Below are 16,631 nucleotides of genomic sequence, written 5' to 3' on the forward strand. Positions count from 1 at the left end.
CTTGATTATACAATTAATTAATTAATTTATATTTTTATTTTTGAAATTTTAATACTTGACAAATACAAACCAAATTATGTCTAATCATGCGCATTTTGCCCCCTCAATACCCATTTCGAAGGTATACGTGATACACGTGCGTACAACAGAAACTGATAACTAATTGTAATTAATAATAAAGACAAGCTCGATTTAATACATCACTTTTACTACTTAGTGTCATATTGTCTAACGGCAGGCCCACTAATCTGACTTATGCGTCTGAAGACAAAAATGGTTGTGTGAAAACTTCTGGTCGTGACACCGCCAGTCACGGCGGGGAAGCAACCACTTCACTATGGCAGTTGAGCTTCATGCAGTAAAGCGTATTCTATTTATGCATTGACTCTTTAAAGTCACCACTCTCCAGACGTCGCGACTTCGAAATCCCTAGATTGCCGCTGTAGATGAATGGCACTGAGATCGTTATTATGAAATTCTGAGATCCGAAACCCTCAGACACGTGAGCCTCTGCCCGAGCTTGATGCACATACGATTCAAGGAGATGGAGAAATCTTATCGACTTTATTTGCTGTGAATTTATCCTCTGGATTTCTGTGAAGTGCGATTTGGAGGTAGTTTACGGTCGTTGGAGTTAATGGCGCTCCTTGCTTGGCTCTGCTTGGCTTCTCTTTCTGCTCTCGTTTGCGGTCAATATCCTTTCGGTAAGGATTATCTTGCATTTGTGTTTATTTTCATACTAAGTCCTCTGAAGTTTAATTTCGAGAATGTGAGTTTAATCTGTGATGGTGACTATGAATCGGGAACAGAAATGCACTTCAATTTAGAAAATGAGGGAAAATCATTGAGAAAATAATGATGAAAGTATGTTTTAAAAATATTAAATGTACATTAGACTCCTAGTTATGAAATTACAGGTCGAATCTGTGGAAAAGCCTACGAAAAGATTTAGAAAATGTCAGCTGATGAGGGAAAATTATTAAGAAAGTAATGAATTGAAAGTATGCTTTTAAAATGAGAAATTCACATTAGACTCCTAGTTTTGTGATGCAGGGCGAATCTGTGGAAATGTGTACGAAAATATTAAAGGAAAAGATATTTGTTAACTTTAGTGGATTAGATATTCCTAGCTGCCAGGTGAATATGTGAAAATTGACGGGAAAAAGATGATTTCAAAGTGTTTTGTAAAAGGGAAGGCACTTTACTATCTGATTTCATGTTTCATAATTTACGTCCCTGGAAAGTTCTTTAGCCGTGCCCATTTTATATCCTTTCGATTTCTTTTCGTGACAATGTGACGGAATCTGTAAATTTGTATATGATATGAGAAATGCAGAGGAAGTTCCGTTTTCGAAACTGTGTTTTAATAGAGTTTCACTGCTCCTGTAAAGTGAAGACAAAGATGAAGTGAAAGAACATCGATAAATTTGTGGAAATCTTCCGACTCGTATCGATAAATTTGCAATAATCTCTGCGTTTAATATACATATTTTTACTGGCAAGTTCTTCAATTGTTAATTTATTCGTTTCAATTTAAAATTTAGAAGAGCATGCTGAATGGCTGTAGTCAGTAATCTAGGAAGAAGGAATATAAGTGTACAGTAGGCCGATTTTCTATGCTGTTTTAATGCCCGCTTAACTAATAATGCTTTGACGCCTGAAAATTCGTTTGATCTGTGTTAATTCAAATTGAAAGTGTGGAAATATAGAGGATCTGCTCTGATATCTGCTTTATTTAGAACTGTAGTACTGCGGATATTGTTTTATCTGATTCAAATGCGGAGGATCTGCTCTGATATCTGATTTATTTAGAACTGTAGTACTGCGGATATTGTTTTATCTGATTCAAATGCGGAGGATCTGCTTGGAGTTCAGTACTTTCCGAGTTTCTTATTTTTGTTAAATTTTTCAATTGAAAAATGAAAGAAAAATCCAGAGAGCCTGTTCTCAGGACTCCAGAAAACAGAGCTTTGATATCATTTAGGTGATTTTTATATTTTTTGAGTCCAAAAGTATGATTCATGTGCTGTTTAAAAAAAAAATTGAGTCCAAAAGATTTCTTGTCTTATGTTTATATAAAAAGAGTAAAAATGCATAGATTCTGCATTGATGGATGTCCTTTCTACTGGAAAATTATTAGTGTTGTTGTCTTTTTAAAATTTAAAAGTAGAAGAAAATGCTGGAGAGCATGTAGTCAGGAACAGATTAAGCAGAGATTTGATACTGACTAAGTTTATTTTGAATGCTTCTTCTTTTTGTTCTCGCAATTTTTTGATCAGAAATGCTTGAATTATATTGGAAATATGATTAAACTGCAAAGGAACATGACTTTAATGTCAGGCTAGATCTAGAAATTCGTAGCAATGATTAGATTTAAGATTTAAGCTGTTCTAAAATGACATCACAGTCAAATTTCCGGGGATATTGTCCACTGCTTCTGTTAGTTTCATCTCTGTCATCTCTAAAAATCTACAAATGTATTTGGTAGCCTTAAATAGGAGCTGTTATGGTCAAAGTATGTTTTGCAGGAAGAATGTAATAGAGACAAAGAACAGGTTTCTTAACTGCCGTAAAAGTTTAGATTACACCATGTTAGATTATTTTCGATAAGATTGCTATTTATCATGTATAGTATGTATGCATCGCTTAGTTTTTTCCTAGGACAATATTGCCTGTCTCGGGAGTATTTGTTTGGCTTTCCTTCACCAAGTTATTTGTACTAGTGCTCAAATGGTTTCTGTTTCACCATATTAGGCAGGGGTCCCATGGAGGTTGGATTCTGTAATTTTCTCAACATGCTTTGCACATTTACAATCCCTTTGTAGGAAAACAGCTTGCTGAAATGAGAAATTTTGAGTCTGACACATGACAAAATAAATTTTGAATCTGACTCATGATATTTTATAGGAGTATACAATTGGGATTGTCACAACTCATTTGAAGGAAAATTCTGTAAGTACTGCATTCCTAATTCCTAATGCCTTCATCTTGGAAACCAGACTCACAATGTGTGAACAAAATGAAATCTTAAAATTTGTTAAAGAGGCTTAACATCAATTCAAAAGATTCGGGCTACAAATTCTCAAAAGTGGTGACTGCAAACATTCCACCCCTTTCCTTCTCCTGAACTGCTAGAAATTTATTTCCTAAATAGTGATTGTATTGGTCTTTTAAGACATGATTATGATTTTTTTGCATTTTCTGGAATAATCACATTTTGCAATGCCTTCTGCTCCATAAATAATGGAACAGGTACTCGGTATGCGAATGCTTTCGCCCTCTGTGGCACGGCACTGTCCCTGCAGTGGCATTGCTCCTCGAATCCACTTCAATTTAAAACTACGGGAAATGATTGAGGTTGTAATTAGTTGCAATTTCAAATCAACATCTTTCTAACATGCACCAAACGGATTGCCTTTGCTAACTTATTTATTTACAGACAAATTTCAGCATGGGAAGTTTATCATCTTACATAGCTAGCTAAGAGCCCACTGTAACTGAATCACTTAATTTGTTGTGGAAAGCCACCTTGGTTTATTTAATTTTTTAACAATTCCATTATTTATGTATCAAATTGTATAAATCTCCGTGGTTCCATCCATAAACTTGATACAGATGTCTTTTTCACTTTTAATGTCTTTATGAATTCATCTCTGACAAAAATAAGTAAATATAAATGTGCCAATGTTAATGAGATAGCGTTGTGCAATTTTGCTTCTGACTTGGTATTTATGGAAGTGATTAAGACTTCAATGCAGGTTTTTATTATTGGTTAAACTGATCCAACTGTTGTGGTGCCGTCTGTAGGTAGGAAATTTCTGTAACTATTACTCATAGCTCAAGTGACTGATGTTGGAAATCCATTCATTCTGTATTACTGTGATAGAGGTCAAAAATAACAGCAGAGCTTTGAATTTGAGTTATTTCTTGGCAGTCTTACAGAGCCCTGAAATTTTTGTGTTACTTGAAATTCTTACAGATACTGTGTTACGGATTGATTGTGGTGGGTACAGTAATTTCACCAGTAAATTCAATCTGTCATGGATGTCAGATAGGTTCTTTACTGGAGGTGCACCAGGATTAGTTTCTGAACCTCACAATTTTGAGCAAGAGCAAGAGAGAACATTGAGGTTCTTTCCTATTGCAATGGGAAAAAAAAATTGCTATATAGTCAAAGTTCCCGATGGCCGATATTACATACGGACATTTTTTGTATACGACAATTATGACAGTAGGAAACACAGCCCAAGCTTTGAAGTTTCAGTGGAGGGAACTCTTGTCTTCAGTTGGAGATCACCCTGGTTAGAAGAAAATGCCAAATTTGGTGCTTACTCAGATCTTTTTGCTTTTGTTAAAGATGGTGAAGCTACGGTATGCCTGTATAGCATTGCTACAGATGCCCCTGTTATTGGGTCATTGGAAATTATTCAGGTGGATCCATTGTCTTATGCTTCACCCTCAATTGGTAAGGATGTCATCCTGGTGAATTATGGCCGCTTGACATGTGGCTCTGCTTCATTTGGTCCAGGATTTAGTAATGATACAGATAATTTTGGGCGTGCATGGCAATCAGATATGAATTTGGTTATCAGCCACAATGGAAGAAAGGTTTTGTCAACCCAGAATCTAATAAAGAGTACCAATCAAGCTCATGATTATTTCCCAGTTCATTTGTATCAAACTGCTCATACATTGATTTCCAGTGGAGAATTGGAGTATCATTTATCTGTTGATACAAGGTTGGATTACATGCTTTGGTTTCACTTTGCAGAGATTGATTCAAGTATTACTGCTACTGGGCAGCGAGTGTTTGACATTATAATCAATGACATAAATTTACACCGGATAGATATCTTCAAGGAAGTAGGAAGCTTCACTGCATTTCGTTGGCAGCACATTGTTCACAATTTAACCAATCCAACAATAAACATAAAGTTAGTACCTGTTACTGGAACTCCAATAATCAGTGGTCTTGAGAACTATGCATTGATTCCCATGGATCTTGCAACTGAAACATCAGAAGGTAAGCTGGGATTTAAGATTTTTATACAGATCTCTAGATACAAGTAAAGGAGAAACAATATGTTTCATATTATTAGCTGAATATGATTTTGATAAATAGTTGTTTCATAAAAGGTACTGAACTTGATCTCAGCTTTTCCTTATGCTGGTAGGTTTGCACAATTAGGATAGATTCACATGAGCTTCATGCATGGCATTGGTATCTTTAGTATTTATGACATATATAGGAAGAGCCAAACAAAATTCTATTAGTATGTTTTTCTTTGTATAGCCTCTTTAATGTAGCTTAAGGAGTTGGAGTTCCTATTTGCAGTTGTCGCTATGAGAGCATTGAAAGAATCTTTTCAAATTCCTGATAGAATGGGATGGAATGGAGATCCATGCGCTCCTTCTACGTGGGATGCATGGGAAGGTGTGACATGTAATTATAATAAAGATAGCTCAGCTCTTGTTATAACTCACTTGTAAGTTTCAATCTATTCTTCTTTGATGCTTTCTTATTTTCCACAATTTAATTGGAATAGAATATAAGCTACTTAAAAAAGATTCAGTTCCAGGGTTGACATTGTTTTCAGCATAGAGCATCTTTGAAGGATCTCAAGCTTCATAATCCCAACAATGAATCAAAATGGGTTATAATTTCAAGACTCTATCCAAGTTCCAGATTACGCAGCTTCTGTTTATTGAAGGGAAAATATTTACACAAATTATTTGAAACTGTGAATGTGCTTGCACGAAATGCTTCTTAATCTATTACATACGTCAGACTTCTCGTTTTAAATGCTATTCCTTTGTGTGAGTAAGGGTAGCTTCATAAGCTGATATTCCAACCACAACATAAATATGTTACTGATGCATTACAGGCTCCTAATGGAAAAGGGAAGCATTAGAACAGTGCCAGTTTAGTTTGCCTTTGGGGATACCATTCTTGGGACTCCCTCATATTGGTAGCCTGAAAACCTATACTTTATTCATCTTTTTCTGTAGCTCATGCCATGCAATATTTGGAAGAGTGCAAAGATAAGAACATTATCTATTTTGTACATTGGAGCCCTCATCTTCTGCATCTATTACACTTCATCAGTGAATAATTTATTCTTTATGATCTTACGTAATTGGCAAGGCAGGCAATGGTCCATGTTCTTGGTTCGGTAAATTTATATAATGGTTACATAAGGCAAATGCTAGCTAGGCTTTACTTTGTCATCCACTTGACTAGCAAAACCTGCATAACACAGCATAGCCACCAGAGAGGGAGCAATGGATCAAGATGTTCATAAACAAGGATCATAGTGTGTAATCAGTCCCTCACACAGATGTAAAGAGCTATGGTGAAATGTCTTACATTTAAATATCTTGCCTGGGGTCTGGTAGATGCCATTGTTTGGTGAGTTGGAGGAAAAAATAAGTAACCCTTCAATTCAAGCTCTGAGGTTGTAGATTAATCACAATCAAGTGTCACTGCTAAGTGCTAACTGTCCCCAGGTCTATATATCACTTATTATACTCTTAAACATAATAGTAGAGTTGTAGATCTGAAAGAAAGTACTTAGATTTGGAAAATATCAATCATCAGAATGACCCACAACTTCAATATATTAATCTCTGATTATCTACCAGCATTCAATATAGACTAATTCAAACCAACCTTACAGATCAAATTTAAAAGAGTGCAGGCACTGAAACTGCAAACTTTAGACAGTGACTGGAATTGCTGGCAAACTCACGAACCTGAATCGATTGGTTTGAGCGTGCACAAAAAGAAACACACTCACACATATAACCGCGATGGTCGTTAAATATGAAGTTAATCATATGGCCAATCAATTTTTCTTGCCACAATTGTCATTTCTAGCTTGGGCACCCATTGCCATATTGTTTATTTTGGCCATCTAGTTATCGGGTGCTAACAATTGACAACTTTGTTTGGCATGTTGAGGCATGGAATTTGGTTGTGTGGTTTGATTTGTGATGTTCGTAATGGTTTTCGGTCAAGATATGATTTTAATTATGTGTTTTTATGTTGAATGGCATTGCCGGTTAATATTATTGTTAATTTTTGTGGTCGCTGGCTAGTTTTTGGGTGTTTTATTTTATTGGGAATTTAAATTCTTTGACTTGAATTTTAATTTTAGAGTTTATTTTATGATTTTAATTTGATTTTTTTAATGTGTTTATACAAAATATTATATGAGTCTTTAATATATGAAAATTGGATGTTTTCACTCATCTATTCATTTTCACTCTTTTAATTTCAAGGAAATTTTTGGAAAACCCTCGTGGAAATTTAAAATTTTGGTTGTAGATTTTTAAGTGGAGATCTTTTTGTGGGTACTCAAGCAATGGATCTCTCTTTGAGCTCTCCCTTTCCCCAAATTTTCATTTCATTTGGTGACGAATTTCTCAACTTTTCTCACTTTCTTGGTTTTGGGCATGAGGAGGTGAGTTTATTAAATCTTAACTGAAATTCAAGTTTATTGATTGAGAATTGTTGGAAAGACAGTAGGGTTGGATCTATCTTACTTCAAACTTATTTGAGTTCAAGTGAATGGAGGAGTGATCATTTTATTGAAAAATTTGAGAAAAGAAGGGTTTGATGTCCTTATCTTTTCGGGAACTAGTTTGGATGCTTGATTGGTTGAAAAAAACGTATTTTTGTGATGAGAATCATTTGAGATCCAATGGGTTTGTCCAGATTTTGGATTGGGTTAGTATGAAAATTTGAAGAACTTGGCCTCTAGGCTTGTATGCACTCAGTCTTGTGCATATTCTGATTTGAAATTGTATTAAGTGGATATAATATGGAATCTTGTTGTTAATCACGTTGTTGAAGATCTCATGGTCATTTTGCCATGATCAACTTGAAATTTTATTGTTGATAAGTTAGATTGGTGGTGTTTTCATGTTGAGTGACTTGTATGCAATTGTTGTCCAGTTATGTCTTCCAACTATATGTTGAATGAATTGTTGATTTGGAGCATTTGTATTGTAACCATGGATCTCGTTTGGCTTAATACGAGAGCATGCTTAATTGGTATGAGTTTGGGGATGTTTTGTATATCTTGAGCATACTTGATCTTGATGCGGCTTTTCTTTAACTAGTTTTGGGCAATTTCCCAATTTGAGCGTGAAAATGAGTTATCTTTTAGGAGTCTTATTGTGGTATATTGGATTTCTTGGTTCCATGTGAACTTACAAGTGTTTGGTTTTGCATTGGATTTTGTATGGTTTCTTGTGTGTACCGTAATCTTGGTATAGCTCAATAGTGCTTGTAAGGAAACAATTCTGAAAGTGTGTTGAGTGTTATGAGACAATGCATGGTTATGTGATGATAACTCTTGTGAGGTTATGAGTTTTGTACATGGACATTGGGCTTGGTAAATGCATTTGGAATGAGCATTAAAACCTTGAAAGACTTGTGTGTTAAAGTCTTATATAGTCAATTCAGATAAAAACATATTGAAATATATATATTTTATATTTATATGTTTAACATTATGCAAGTTTATATATATATATATATATATATATATATATATATATCATTGGTAAGTTTACTAAATATGTTTAATATTGCATATTATCTTATTATTGCATAATATAATATATGAGTTTGATTTGACCAACTAATTTAATTAGGCCATGTTTGACCAAAATGCATGGTCGATAGCAGGCAAATTATGTTTTGTTTGAGTTTTATTTAAGTAGAGGTGACGTGGTGGGGCAGTCACGATCCGATGGGATGTGACATCGGGTGGTGACTCCTCGCCACCTACAAATATGTCTTTGACTTGCATTTTAACATTACCATTGAACACATAATAGCATAGTCTTCAGAGCCAATTCATTTGGAGTCAACAGGAATTAGAAATTGACAATTATTGCTTAACTTCAGCAATCCTCCTCCACTAACATGGTCTCCGAATATTAATGGAGGAGATATCAAAGGGAAACCCCAGTGTATGCGCCATAAGGTCATCGTACATATTTATTGACAAGGAAGATAGGACATCCTTAGCACTAATTTCTAACACAAGACTTGTGGTGCATACTGATCTTAATCGAGTTGCATTGTGGGATTTATACAACATCATTGAGCCCTCTCTTTTTTCCTAGTTCACGTGCTCAACATTCACAAACATATATGACTGTATTGATTCAAAGATTTTTATTGAGATCGTTGGGAACATGCGCGACTTACATGAGAACACATTTGGCTATCTTTTGAGAAATTTGAGGTACTCATGGTACCTAACTCGTTCTGCCACAACTATCCCACATCGACGTTGCAAGGAAAGATATATAGAGTGCAGAAAACTCGGATTCTTGTGGGTGATTCAGTCGGATTCTAGAGTTGTTCATACAGAGCTTCAATTTATGGCTTGGCTCAATGCTGGAGAGATATGAACACTAAGGAATGTCAAAAAGGTACTTCACTATTCTTCCTAAGCTTGTGGGTAAAAGTTACCACTAACAAAGGTTTCAACAAAAGCGTAGATGATGTGACAAGCCTGTCTCCAACAATCTACTCCCTTGCACAGTGTCTAGTTGAAAGAAAGAGATATTTCTCATTTCCTTGCAGCGACCAAAAAGGGATAGCGGGCAAAGGAGTGGTAATAAAGGTGGAATTAAGATAAGGACATTGCTTGCGTAGTGGAGGATATAAGGGACCTCCAACAAGGAAACCACGAGGTGACTATACAGGTTGATGCAAAATTTCGTTATTTGGATTAAAATGCTCAAGTTGATAAATATTTAAGATAGATTATATGATATCAATTCTACCCAATACTATAAATATAAAGTAATGAGATTATGTTAGAAATGACATAACACTTTCTTAATAGTTGAAGAAGATCAACTCTTAATGAAGGCATAAGGGAATCATAGAAGAAAGGTAGATGATTTCACACATCTAAAGAAGGAATTTAGAAAGAGAGGGAGCATATAGAGAATATGGTTCAATTGATTTTTTGAAAACCTTGATCATGTTTATTAAGAGAGAGTAGACCATGTTGAGATGGATTCTCTAGTGACCTAGAAACTATAGCAATCAAAGGACTATGAGTCATTTCATGACTATTTTGGACCCTGCGTACATCTTGAGAAAGTGACAACTTTCGAATGATCGTCACTTGTATTTGCAGAAGTCATTGGAAGTTGACGATCTTATAATAACTTAAATCACGATATACATTTTATGTAAATGTTGAAACTAATTATGATAAATTATATCTTGTAAATCAACAACTAAGTGTTAGATGTCACTGACTTGATGGTTTATGAGTTGTTTGTATAGATATATGACAGGTATTTGGTGAATATCATGTGTTGATATTCTATAGGCCATTACTTAGAGTATTTGGTGTATATCATATGTTGATATTCTGGAGGTCAATACTCATGATATCAAATGTGTTGTCACAATGGTGGAGATCTTTTGATCAAAGATGTCCTTAAAATTTGCCATTTCTAAATATTACCAATGGTATAATATCTCTGTAGTCCTTTTTGACTAAGAGAGAGTGTTAAAGTCTTACATAGCCAATTCATATAAAAACATATTGAATTATATATATTTTATATTTATATGTTTTAACATTATGCAATATAACACACACACACACACACATATCATTGGTAAGTATAATAAAATATATAATATTGCATATTATTTATTATATTATTATTGCATAACATCTAAGAGCTTGATTTGACTGACTAATTTAACTAGACTGTGGTTGACCGAAATGCATGGATGATAACAAACAAATTATGTTTTGTTTGAGTTTTATTTAAGTAGAGATGACGTGGAGAGTTACGACCTGATGGGATGTGACTCCACGCTGGAGTCACCCCAACTCCTCATCACCTACAAATATGTCTTCGACCTGCATTTTAACATTACCACCAAACACATAATAGCATAGTCTTCAGAGCCGATTCATTTGTTGTCAATGGGAATTAGAAATTGACAATTATTGCTTAACTTCAGCAATCCTCCTCCATTAACATTATGTATACTTGGTTGGGCAATTTATTATCCCATGTGATGCATGTGTGGTGAGTGAATGGTTGCAAGTTGTTATGACCTATGTGAATGGATGTGTCTTGGTGATGGCATTGGATGGTACTTGAGAATGTTTGTGCGATCACCTATGGAATGTGTTTTTGATTAATGTTGTGGTCTTTATTAGTGCTCTATTAGTCATTTTTATGGATGAAATCTATTGTTTAATTGCCAAGGTATATGCCGGCAATGTGCCATGCCCACTCATCTGATGGGAGACCTTACCAACTTGCCATGTGTGTGTGTGCATGCATGAGTAGATGTGAAGCCAATTGTGTGAGTGATTCTCAATATGGCGACCAGGGTACAAAGGGGCCACCAAGGTAACCCATTGCACAATCTTTAATCAAGTGAAAACATAAATAAAATTAATGGGGTTAAAATACGTAATTTAGATAAGTATGTATAAGCTTTCTCCTATGTGCCTTGTGGGCTCCAATTAGCCACAAATGTATTGGAGAAGGCTTGGAGTTTTGATGCACCAATGCATGGGTCACAGTGCAAATGATGCAATGGGTCATTCTGTTCCCCAATTTGGTGATAGGATGCTTGGTGCTGCATGAGTCATGGTGTGGTGAGGCAATGGGTTATTTTGTTCCCCATTTGGGCTATGTGTTGCATGAGACAATATAGTTGAGGCAATGGGTCATCTTGTTCCATGTTGGGGCTATGCGATGACACTCCCATTCCTTGCTTGCATACTCTCTTGAGTTTTCTTGTGAGATAATGGTGGTTGAGCTCGTGAACTTGTATGATGGATATGTTTAGGCCTTGCTTGTGGCACACCAAGTTGTGTGTGTGACCATTCATTCAACATGATCATGCCTATTGTGGTTTGTGTGATTATTTAAATTGAGTTGTTCATGTATTGCCACCTAGTTTTCAGATGGTTGTTGACTCTTGGGGGTTTTCATACCCGATTTCGTGTGGTCATAGTATATTGCGGATGTTGCTTTGGGGTGTATGTGTATACCTTGTATGATTGCCTTGCTTGTGTGGTTTGGGCCACATGGTTATCTCCATGAGCTTGGTGGGAGAGGGGCTGAGGGTTCCTCGTGGTCAAGTGGCATGAGCAATTGCAGCTGGGGACTTGTGCAGTCCCAGGATACACTACTACTATTCCTTCATGGCATTTTGACCTTTTATTGATGTATCATGCACTAATGATGTAAGCTCGATGTATTCATACTTTGAGATGATCTTGTGTTTCGTGGAATTGAATAATGATGTCATTATGATAATTAGTATTTACTATTTAGTGCACTCTCATGTATATTGATCTGAATTGAGTAACTTGGATCCTTAAATAATGTATTTAATACTCTCTAGCATGGTGGTAATCTTAAGTGGACAATTCTTGAACTCTTGGCAATGCACTTGTTAATGATGTAACTCAATTGACTAAGTGTTATTGTAATTGTATATATTTAAGGAAATTAATGCTTACTTCGAGTATGGTTCACCTTTATGTTGTGTCCTCAATCCTTCTCGTTGTAGGTGGGGTCTTGTATTAAGCTTTTGTGATAATACTAATAGGAGAAAGAATTAACTCCAAATTTTATGCTCAGAGTGCTTCTACACAAGAGTCTATGCAATCTTGCGTATATGTGTAATTTTTCTATGCATATGCGTAATTTCATTGTGCATATGTCCATTTTTGCTGCTTATATGTTTTTATGAAGTCTATGCATACATACTCCGTAATCCAGCACTTATCTTCATCTTTTTAGTCATTTAGTGCCATTAGTCCTTTATCAAGCATGGCTTATCCATTTAATAAAATAGATCATATGCAACATTGGCTAGGTGTTGCTAGGTAGATATTCCACACATTCTCACCAAGTGTCATCTAAGATCATTTGTTTGCTGAGATTTTTGGGTAGATTGTGTTCTAGTTTTTTGCATCAACGTTTTGGATCACACTCTATGATACATCTTCAAGATGAGAGAGCTAAAGGAGAAAAAATGATAAGATCGCAGACCAAGGATGAATAAAAGGGAAAAGATGGGATAGGGGGCACAATGATCAAAAAAAGAAAGAGAATCCAAGAAACTTGAAAAAGATAAAAATACAGAGTAAATGGAGAACAAGAACACTCAAATGAATAAGAAATAAAAGGGGAGAAACCACTAAGCTAGAAAAGATACGAAGGACAAATACAAACTAGAAAATGAATTGAAAAACCACACGTATAGAGGAAAAAATAAAAAGATTGAAAGAACGGAAAAAGAAATAAAAACACGACCAAAAATAAAGAAATGAAAAGAGAAACCGAGAAAAATGAATTGAGATCAAATCACAGTAAGTACTAATAAAGACTCAAGAAATTGAGAAAAAAACTAATATTGGAAAGATTTTAAATTACAAACATAAATGAAGAAAGAAAAAAAAGCTAAAAACTAAGAATAAAAAATACACAAGACTACAAAAATAAAAAAATAAAAAAGAACGGATAAAAAATTTTAAACATAAAAAATGAGGACAAAAAAGATTAAACAAACAACAATGAGTTAAAATTTTTAAAAAAAAAAAATAAAAAATAAAATTATATACAGACCACATACATTTATATATATACATATACATATACATAAATACATATGTATATACATATGTATGTATATACATAGATATGTATATACATATTATGTATATACATATGTATTTATATATATATATAAATACATATGTATATACATACATATGTATATACATATCTATGTATATACATACATATATATATATATATATATATATATATATATATATATACATGTATATACATAGATATGTATATACATATGTATGTATATACATATGTATTTATATATATATATACATATATACATGTATATACATATATATGTATATACATGTATATGTATATATATGTATATATACATATATATGTATATACATGTATATGTATATATATGTATATATACATATATATGTATATACATGTATATGTATATATATGTATATACATGTATATACATATATATACATATACATGTATATACATATATATGTATATACATGTATATATGTATACATATATATACATATATATTATGTGTGAATATCTTTATTCACATTCATATATGAGTGCATATGTATGTAAAAATGCATATATATTTATTAGCGCTCATATAAAAATGCAAATAAATTTGTATATATATATATGTTCATAAATATATATACACACACACACACATACATATATACATATATACTTACAACATACATATGTGCATATATATCTACACACACATATGCATGTGTGTATATATATATGAAAGAGGAGAGATGAAAATATTAATAAAGCTGAAAAAATTCAGAAGAGAGCTTAAATATACAAGAACCTAAAAGTCGAAGGAAATAAAAATGAAAAAAGGAAGAGAATATACAAATAAATAAAAATACACAAAGGAGCACACACGTACCCACATATATCTGTATGTATACATATAGGTATATACCTAAATAAATCTAATAAAGAACAAATAAAAATAATAAAAGCTCAGGAATGAGCTTAATAACTGGGGCGAAGAGAATGAAACAAAAAAACTTGAAGCTAAGGTGAGAGAACTGAGGACTCAAAGGAGAGGGAGAAAGGATGACAAGATGCCAGACTCGGGGGGTTGGGGGGAGAGAGAGAGAGAGGAATGGTTCCTGATAAAGGATAATAGGGGTTGCCACAAATGGCTAAGGTACCATTCTTCATCATGATGAAGGTTTTGAGGATGGTTTCCAATTTCAATGGCCTCTTTGATTTTTCACATGAAGAAGTTCTCTTCTTTGCACAAGACTTGATCCTTCTCTACGCAAATGTGGTGTTTGGTGGCAAAGGGGTGTTCAACTAGGGCTGATTTCATGACTCTATTGTGTTTAATGTCTACACTGTGTTCTTTTAATCTTGTTTTGATAGAGCAACTTGTTTCTCCTATATATGGAACACCACACAAGCATTCAATCTTGTAGATTCCCGAATCAAGAAGAGTGTCTTTGGAGTCTTTGAGAGAATGGATACGATGTTTTACCAAAGAGAAAGGTTTGAAAGCACACCATATGCCTTTGTTTGCAAGAATTTTGGAGATTTTATGAGAGATACTTCTAGATTCCTTCAAACTTGTGGTATCCTGGAGTCTTTATTTTCTTTTCAGAATCACTGTGTCCTCATCCAAGACATTATGTCGCAAAGGAGGCCAACACAAGGAACAAAAATGCATCCAATGATTGGGTAGGGCAGTTTGCAAGGCTCTGCCCACCATGGAGTCTCAAAATAGATAAAACAGAGTTCATGGAAAAAACAAATGGTCAACAAATTTCGTTTCCCCTCAAAACTATGCTCTCTGCTAAATGTCGAGTGCGTTTTCACTTGCATCAAGGAATTCCTCTAAGGCAGCCAAATTCCATGACCTTTAAAATGCGCTTGTTGGAGTTTTTGGAGCGCACTTTTGCCCTCCTTATGGATTTTCTATCCCATAGATAAAATCCACTACCATGCTAAAATCACGCTCTCCAAACTTTTTGGAGTGCACATTTGGCCTCATAAAGGAATTTGTCTCTCATGGATAAAAATCCATGACTTAGCCAAAATTGCGCTCTCCACCTTTTTTGGAGTGCTTTTTTTTTGTGTTGAGGAATGTGTTCAAAGGAAAAGGAATTTGAGACACCATTTAAAAAATGTCCCCTATTTTGTCTCATGCACATTGATGCATCTCGTGGAATTTTGGGAGATGCATCAAAATGTTATAAGACAGTTATAATCACGACGGTGGAAAATTCTCACCTCTTCTAAGCCATTAGGCGCCAAAGGGATGAGATTTTGGAACAATCCAAAAAATTAAAAATTTGAAAAATCTAGGAAAATTTGAAAATTTTGGAATTTTGAGAGAATCCATGTAAGTAAGAAAAATTGAAATCCAAAATAGTATGAAAATTCCATAATCCAAATGGGCAATTTTTTTTTGGAAAATTGGAAGATTTGGGAAAATTGTAAAAGGTTGAAAATTTTTGGAATGCAAAAAAAATCCCAAATTTGAAAAAATAAAATCTCATGGAAAATCAAATTTAAAGATTGCGGAAAAAAGCAAAAATAGAAAAAGCAAAAAGTTAGGAAAATTCTTCAAGGATGAAAAAATAAATTTCAATTTAAAGAAATCAAATTTGGGAAAATCGAGAAATGGTTTTTAAGAAACACAAGTGTTTGCTTTTTTTGATTTACATTGAGTATTTTATTATGTTTTATTAAAATTTAATTTGATTATTTTTTTTGAAAATAATCCATAAAGGAAAAAATTGGTAGAAATTGAGAGAATTGATTTTTTTGTGTAAAATAATTTTTTAAAATTAAATATTGATTTTTATTAATATTTAATTAATTAACTCCCCAAATAATCAAAATTGGATAAATGAGGACTTAGCTTCATCATGAAGCTAAAAGTGTCAAAAGGAAAACTTTTGAAAAACAAGGAGAAAAGCGACAAGTGGCACAGAAATGGGAATCTTGGTGACTAAGTAAAGTAGTTGCCT

General features: G+C 33.9%; 1 protein-coding gene across 4 annotated transcripts in view; it reads left to right on the forward strand.

Moving 5' to 3' along the window:
- Positions 1-208: 208 nt before the first annotated feature.
- LOC149580032 (Di-glucose binding protein with Leucine-rich repeat domain-containing protein) overlaps positions 209-16,631 on the forward strand; it is an 80,165-nt gene continuing 63,742 nt past the window's right edge. The window contains exons 1-3 of one of the 4 annotated variants that reach the window (XM_089788572.1): positions 209-704; positions 3,808-5,023; positions 5,336-5,486. In XM_089788572.1, the coding sequence (XP_089644698.1) occupies positions 3,850-5,023; positions 5,336-5,486 (1,325 nt within the window). In that variant the 5' untranslated portion in view covers positions 209-704; positions 3,808-3,849. The remainder of the gene's footprint in view (positions 705-3,807; positions 5,024-5,335; positions 5,487-16,631) is intronic. The other 3 variants (XM_089788579.1, XM_089788597.1, XM_089788588.1) reach the window with 3 other exon arrangements.

Source organism: Cupressus sempervirens, chromosome 1 (assembly GCF_028749045.1).
Source record: "Cupressus sempervirens isolate cs-2001-9-10 chromosome 1, ASM2874904v1, whole genome shotgun sequence".
NCBI lineage: Eukaryota > Viridiplantae > Streptophyta > Pinopsida > Cupressales > Cupressaceae > Cupressus > Cupressus sempervirens.